General features: G+C 45.3%; 1 protein-coding gene across 1 annotated transcript in view; it reads left to right on the forward strand.

The window, feature by feature from the left end:
• The window catches only part of bbs9 (Bardet-Biedl syndrome 9), a 97,838-nt gene that overhangs the window by 12,833 nt on the left and 77,119 nt on the right, over positions 1-7,886 (forward strand). The window contains exons 9-12 of the mRNA XM_030783151.1: positions 2,852-3,033; positions 3,897-3,973; positions 4,057-4,110; positions 4,236-4,338. Of these exons, the coding sequence (XP_030639011.1) occupies positions 2,852-3,033; positions 3,897-3,973; positions 4,057-4,110; positions 4,236-4,338 (416 nt within the window). The remainder of the gene's footprint in view (positions 1-2,851; positions 3,034-3,896; positions 3,974-4,056; positions 4,111-4,235; positions 4,339-7,886) is intronic.

The following is a 7,886-nucleotide window of genomic DNA, read 5'->3' on the forward strand; positions in this document are numbered from 1 at the left end:
AGGGAGCTGTCCTCCTGCTGAGACTTTGATGGGCTCTGTTTTTTTGTGGGACTGTTTACTCAGATTCTTTCTCATCTGATAGGGTAACAGACGCCCCTTTGGGTTGTGCGGAGTGAGAATGCTCTGATGGAGGTTTCTCCATCCTCCTCCTGCATGGGTCAGTCGCTCAGCCTTTTGTCTGGCCCTCTCTGCTGCTATTGCCCTTACATTAAAAGAGCCTGTCTGTCAGCACCACCTAAATGAGCTTTTTGTCCTTGTCCTGGGCTCAGATCTCCACCTGAATGGGTCCCCAACTCTTTTACACACATTTATGGGCACCAACACACACACACACACACACACACACACACACACACACACTCACAGCTTGTAAAGGTTTCTGAAAAGGCATCTAGGCAATCAAAGCTGTTGTCTTTGTCCATACAAAGCTTAATGGAAAAGAGGATGAGTTGGTTTTAAAAGAGTTCTGTCTTTGTACCTCCCCCTCTCTCTCTGAAATACACACACACACACACACACACACACACACACACACACACACACACACATTCAACTGCACACAGGCTAATTCTCTCCCATGCACTTTATAGGCATGTTTTTTTATTATTAATGAAAATCCGTTGTTTTCATACACACCCCGTAAAGCCAAACCATTCAGGAAATTACTCCAAGATGTTTCATATCAGCTAACCAATCAAAACGATAAGCAGAAGCTGCAGCTCTAAATATCACAACCAAAATGGTCTTAATCGTACTGCAATTTTAAACAATTGTAACACAAACATTGATGAAAAATGATGCTGTTTTGGATAATGTGTGTTTACAGCTCATAGTTCATGTGTTCTTTTTACAGCCACTGTTAATCATTAAACCACATTCACTGCAGGTTTGTGTCTGAGATCTTACATACAGTGGCAGAGCTAACAAAGAGAACACAATGTGCATGTCCAACCCTCTCACTTACCTCTATAAGTATGCTCACATGCACACTCGCACATTTGGTACACTTGAAGTAAATATATCTGAACTCGTTGACATGTGAAATTTGGAATATTTCACGTTCGCTGTGTGAAATCACCTCACCTGTTTGTTTGGCGTGATGATTTGTGTTTACCTGTGGGATGTGTGGTGGGTTTGGAAGACCTTGTGAAGGGGAGTCTGTGGTAAAGGGCCTGTGATAACTCCAGCTTTACTGTGTGTGTTCTCACACCGCCGCCCCACAGCTGGAGGCTCTTACCACCCAGCTAGAGGACGAGTCCTCTACACCCTGACCTGCCTGCAGGAACTGTACAGAAAAGCAAAGCAAAGCTAAACACAGCTCAGCACAGACCCCACAGATTCTATACACACACACACACAGACACACACACACACACACACACTCGTACACCACACATATGCATTACTGCCCAGTCTGTACAACACTGGTGGCCATTTCATGTCAGCAGCAGGAGTGATTGGGAGCTAAGTTTTAGGGTTTAAGATGTCACATAATGAATGTGCTGATAGAAATCGTTCCTGTTTCAGTAACTCCTTCATCTGTAGCACAAAGTCCATTGTAAGCTATACTGTGAGTTAACAGTCTCCTTCCCCAAGCTGGTCTCAGACTGGTTCATGTGAAAAAAAATACTGGAGGTACTGCAGCACTCTTTTTGAAACAGTACAGAAATAGACTGAAATAGCACAGACTAATAGACTACTAAGCCCTTGTAGTCTCACAATCAGTAATATAATGATTGTCATACAGCATTGGAACAGTAGAAAAGTGGTCTGTAAAGTGTCATAGTTGGGTTGTGGATGAACATTAAGCCATGGATAAAGAAGAACCATGTATACATGGGTGATGATCCTGCCCAAAGTATGTATGTAGTATGATGTAACTGTTTGGATGAGAACTCTCTAAATTAACCAGAACCCTGGCTACAACATGTGAGGTTACTCATGGTTTAGGTGAAATACAATAAGTTTTTGTGTGTGTTTGGTGGGGGGTGGGGGGAGGGGGTGGTATCATAGACATGGCTAAGTGAGCAAGGTTCTGATCTGGACATGGGTGGTCATGATAGGTCAGAGTGCAGATTAGTGTAACATTAGAAGGTCAAAGTGAAGTTGAATATGCCACTGAGGTTATGCTGAGGGTAAGAGATTTGTATTGTAAGGCTTGGTAAGAGGGTGGATTTTGGGGTGTATGAATGGCGTACTTGGCCGGTCGTGGGAGAACCGGTCGGAAGTGTAGAGCTATGGGGCTCTGGTTGTGGCTGACGGGGGTGGGTTTTGGGGCAGTAAAAACTTGGTTTTTATCCCCCCTCAGACACCCTGCCCTCCCATGCAGGTGCCGGGCCTGCTGCTGTGCTAGGTCTCTTCGCTAAAGTTACAGCCTCACTGGCTTGGAAAGACAACACATCTGCAATCATTTAGCAGCCATGCTCTCCTTAGCCCTCAGAGCCTAGCTCTCTTCTTTAGGGCAGAACCGCTTGGAAAACCAGGCTCTCACACTTCCAAAACTTTCCTCCCAACAGAACCATGCGATGAGTGAGCTTTCACAGTGGGTTCTCTTTGGTCCGTTTGCCAGAGCACATCTCGATTCTCATAGTCTTCTCTCACGGCGCTCTTGTCGTCTACTCACTCATTCTTCACATTGAGCCCTCACAGGTCCATCCTCTGATTTCCCCTGGGCCTTTAACTTAAGGTTTTTTTTTGTTGTTGTCGTTGATAACAAGAACCACTGCAGGTTCTCTGTACTTTGTGAAGCTTTTTTGGGCCTTTGGTGCGCTCTGCTTTTACGGTCTGTGACGGTACAATCTAGTGAACTTTTCCTTTCCTTTCCACGGTCCTCCTCTCTGTGTTCTACCAGGGAGCTCAAGGGTTTGGTGGTGACCCTGAGCTCAGACGGTCATCTGCAGTGCTCTTACATGGGCACGGATCCCTCCTTCCTCACCGCGCCCAGGGTGGATGCCAGGGAGGTCAACTATGAAGAGGTGGATGCTGAGATGAAGAGACTGCAGAAGGTCATTCGCGAGGCCACAAAGACTCAAGGTAGGCCACCAGTGTTTCATGCCTTATATATTAGATTATGCTTTTGGCAAAAGCCCTGAGTGAGGTTCAGAGTTACCTAATGACAGGGTTTAATATAATGATGGACCAGATTTTGAATAGATTTTTGCTATTTTGAACACTCAGGGTTAGCACAAGGTTATGCATGCCTCGTAAGAACTTCAGTCGTACAAAAAAGTGTGCAGTTTTACCACAGTGCAGAACATTCCATTTTAATGCATGTCATTCAGCGTTACTTTGTAAACTTATTGTCATTCTTAATATATTGTGTTACTTCACTTTAAAAAAACAGCTATGTTTGAGTCGGTATACTAAAAAATATTAAAGGGTTTTCATTCTACTCTAGTGTCTTTTTAACAACATCTGTTCCATTCATAACACGAAGGCTCGAGGCAATTAATAGCCCACTTCAAATGGTAACTTACACAAGGGTGTTTTCTCTAACAACAAATCCCATAGTGGTGCTAGATTTAAAGCCTGGCCTGAGTTCACCTGTTCCAGAGCTGGAGGCTATAAGTCTCTCTGTAGTAAAATAGAGCCTTTGTGTCCCATACTATGGGGAGGGATGAAGAGTCCACTACTCTGTTTTACTGTCCAGCTCTATGGAATAAACATCATCAGAGCGAACTTGACAAGAGGATTCATCTCTACATAAATCAGCGGTGGTATCCGGACTGTGTTTATGTTGCGTGCTTCATGGTCCTGCTGGTTTTTCATGAAGTGGATGTTCTGGGGGGGGGGAGGGGACTAATTTAGTGAGCCCCGACGAAGGGAAGAGGTGTGTTATGTCTTAACGTAGGGGCACTCTTGTTTTCTTTATCTCCTCCTACATTTTTCTGTTTCAGATATCCTCCCAAAAGGAGAAATGGAGGATGATTTGACTGTGACAGCCACTGTCTCCTCCAATGTGGATGATGTTTCGGTACCTGTCCTCCCTCAGACACTCTCTCTCTCTCTCTCTGTAATCTTTTTCTCTTCTCACCAAGATCCTTTGTGTGTCCACAGCAAGCGCTCATGCCAGAGATGAACGGCTTTCCCGTGCCCTCCGTCACAGTGAAGGTAGACTCGCGGATCTTAGTCACTCGCTTAGACGTTGCCAAGGTCTTACAGACCAAGCGCTGCTGAGCATCACTCTGTCCCTGTTTATTTCTCTTCATGCCTGTCTCGCTTACTCACCCTCTCAGGTAAAAGTCAAAAGCCGTCACGCCGTCCAGAACCCGAAGATGACTGTTTGTGTTCAGACTCCCCTCGCTATAACTCAGGAGCAGTTTGCATTAGATTCTCTCGGTAAGTCTCACACGCTCTCGCTCTCTGTTTCACCCCCCACCAGCCCCCTTTGCCCCCCCCACCAGCCCCCCCTCCACCCTCCACCCCCCTCACGTCATAACCCTTTCTTCTTCGTTCGTATTTGTTTTTTTGTCCGTGGACTGAGAGGAAGACTTGTGAATGGTTTTTATCAGCAGTGTAATAGATCAGACAGATCAAAGCGAGATTAGCGGCGACATGCGGTGTGTATGTTCCTGGCTTGCATTCAAATACGGTCAGCACACACTCGAACCAATCCAAAAAGTACATACACTTTACAACAGGAAGTCTCACCAGTGGTTCTGATCAGAGCCGCAGGATAAAGGTCTCTACAGAGCAATGATTTGTTCCTTAGACGTTATCAAACATTATGAAATGTTTTATGTTTTATTGATGTCTGGAAAAAAAAAAATTGGCTCTTGTGAATGACAAATATGTTGATTGTATACAGACCGAGATAAGCCAGTCCTACATTATTCAAGAAATGGAGTACTGCATATGAAGCCCATATGTGGGGAAAGGGGAAATACTTTGCATTACAGTACTATATACAGGACCAAAGTAGTGATGTCGTTTTTTTCTTGGGGGGGGGGGGGGGGGGGGGGGGGTGCACTCTGTCCCGCTCAAATCATAGAGGCACGTTATCTGTCAAAGGCTACCAGATGGTCGGCGCTCTCTCATTGTTTTCAACTAACTATATTGTCACATTCATCTGAAAACAGCCTTGAAATCTAGCTTATCTTCCCAAGGAATAATGGCCACTGGAGAGAGTGAAGATAAATGTTCTGTACCCTGCAGCAATGGCTTTTATCCCTCTTTCTGTCTACCTCCCTCCTTTCTTTTTCTCTCCATCTCTCTCTCTCTCTCTGTCTCTCTCTCTCTTCTCAGCCTCTTGGAGCCTCTGACAGAGAGGTTACACAGAGAACTGCAGCACTTGCACTTGTCAGTTGAAGACAAAACTCTGAGCAGGCCAGGGCTTGTAGAAACAGGAGAGCATAAGTAGGGTCCCTTCTCGGTCAGGGTGATGGATTTCTCCTCTCTACTAATGGATGAACTTCAGAGGCACACATGACATCCCCTTCGCCAGAGCTAAAAAGGAACCAATCAAGATAGGAAGACGTTTGTACTAGATTCTCCGTAGAGAAAACCACGTAAATGGGTATTTGGAGCTCAAATTTAGGCTTAGGCTAGTTTAGGCTTGAGGTGCTAGCTCGTCCGTAGCTGGTCGGAGGTCAGTTTAGAGGCTGGGCACGTTTAAGGAAGAAGTATACTCAGCGCTGGTCTGAGGTCAGAGGATACTGGTTAGGGCAAAGCAGTGGGTGATCCACTGATTGAAGGTGCTCCAAAGTAAATGCATCATTAGGTGAAAGGCATGCCAATCCAGGCAAGCGCTTACACAGAGCCTTTTTACTAAAACGACATCGTCTAGAGTTTCACCTGACCCCAAAATGTCATCTTCCCGAGCAACAGGACCGCCTCAGCCATTAGAACTTGGCAAGCTTTGCTTATGTTTAATGCACACACAGAAACGCTCACTCAAATACACACACACACACACACACACACACACACACACACTCACACACACACACTCACACACTCTCAACCAACTCACTCACTCAATCTCTTAGTGGTGTTACAGCAGAGAGATGCATCTTAATTAGGATGTATTAGTTTCATATGGCCTGTGTTGGCTTCTGTTCCATTCCTGACTTCTATTGCTTTATAGAGAACAGATTCCGATTGCTCTCTGATGGTGAAAGCCTGCCCCCAGGGTGTGAGCGACCGGCTGAACTAAAACAGGTCTCTCCTGCCCTTACCCTTTTTTAGTTCACTCACACATTTAAACTCTTCATACGGAGACATACACAGAGAGGTATCCACCTCGTTGGATAGGCAACTTCAGTTTATTGCTTCAGTTCATTGCTGTACAGTTGAGTATTGGTTCCTGACAAAGCGTTGACAGATCTGTGTAATGTCTGTTTTAGGGCAGCATTGATCCTTTACAGGGTACTTGCCAAAAGCCTTGTCTTAGCCAGTCTGTGTGCACCACTCCTTTCCATGGGATATTTGAACAAACTAAAGAACTAGGTTTGTTTCAAGTTAACTTGTTCCAAGTTAATGTGTTCCAATGTTCCAAGTTAGCTGTTCCACCCATTGCCTACATACACATCTGGGACTTTGTTGGAGTCCTACGGTAGGTCCCGTTGCCCGTACAAACCAATGCCTAAAGGGAACAGAAGTATGGACATCTCTCCGTGTCTTTCATTATGTATGAGATGTCCAGCGTTATCAGTAGATCCACATCTCTTTCATTTCCTCTGACTGACCTGTGGTATGCATGCCATGAATTAAGCTGAACGGGTTCACATGGTGTACTTGGATAACAGCTGTGAACCCGGGGCTCCCTGGACATTTGCCCCTCAGTTTCTCTCTTCTCTTTTTCTCTCTTGCACATAGTCAACCCTTCCCCAAACACACAACATAGCACACATACACACACACACCCACACACACAAACACTCTCTCTCTCTCTCTCTCTCTCTCTGACTCTCACACACACACACACACACACAAACATGTACGTATGTGTGTTTGATTCATCCCGTGCTCATGCTCATAGCTGTTGATTGTTGGGTTTGCTTTTTGGAGACTCTGTGTGTTATCAGTTTGCCTTGGTTTGGCTGGTCCAGGGCCTGAAAAAGGGGAAAAGGGAGCCCCTTTATTGTTATTTCAGCTTTTAAGCATCTCTGATGTTGACTGACCTCTGTTAGTCTTTTCATTCAGTCTCTCTCTCCTCCCAGCTGCATCTCTCTATTACTCATACTTTCTCTCCTTTCTTTGTCTCCCCTCTTTCACTTTCTTTATCAAAAAAGTTCCCGCATGAACTCCCTTTTTTTTTTTTTACCTCAATCACCCATTCCTTTGTGCTTTCTCACACCTTCACAGATTCTTTGCATTTTATCAGTGTGGATATGGGAATTTTTTTGTGGAGATTTCTCTCTCTCTTTTTTTTTTTCCAAGCAAAGATCTGACCCTTCTTTTAAGGGTCGGCCCATGACCCTGAAGGACAGAGGGTTACTCCTCCAGAGTAAACCCGTCCAGATATAGAGATATATTCAGTGCTCTTACATGCCCAGAATGTCAAAGGTCACCATTTCACAGTTAAAGCCTGACATGACAAACGACCCCCCACAACACTCCACACACCTTAGAGGACATTCAAGCACTTTTCCTGCCGCTGAGACGGCAGTCGGCTCATTTCTTTGGAGAGGAATCTGTTTAAGTGGCTCCTTTATGTTCTGCGTGAAGTGCAAAGCAATGTCGGGTGACCTCTCTCAAGAGTCTCTCATTTGGGGAGGGTGGGGGGGGGGGGTGGGGGGGTACGTCGTGTCAGTGCAGGTCAAGAGAGGTCACTCACCATGTTCTCTGGTTTACCCAAGCTCTAGAGGTTGGACTGAGAGTGAGAAAGAGAAGGGAAAAAAGACAACAGTTTTTTTTGTCTGTCTTTCCTTTCTTGCTGCCGCTAA

The sequence above is a fragment of the Chanos chanos genome, chromosome 8 (genome assembly GCF_902362185.1).
Source record: "Chanos chanos chromosome 8, fChaCha1.1, whole genome shotgun sequence".
In the NCBI taxonomy this organism is placed as follows: domain Eukaryota; kingdom Metazoa; phylum Chordata; class Actinopteri; order Gonorynchiformes; family Chanidae; genus Chanos; species Chanos chanos.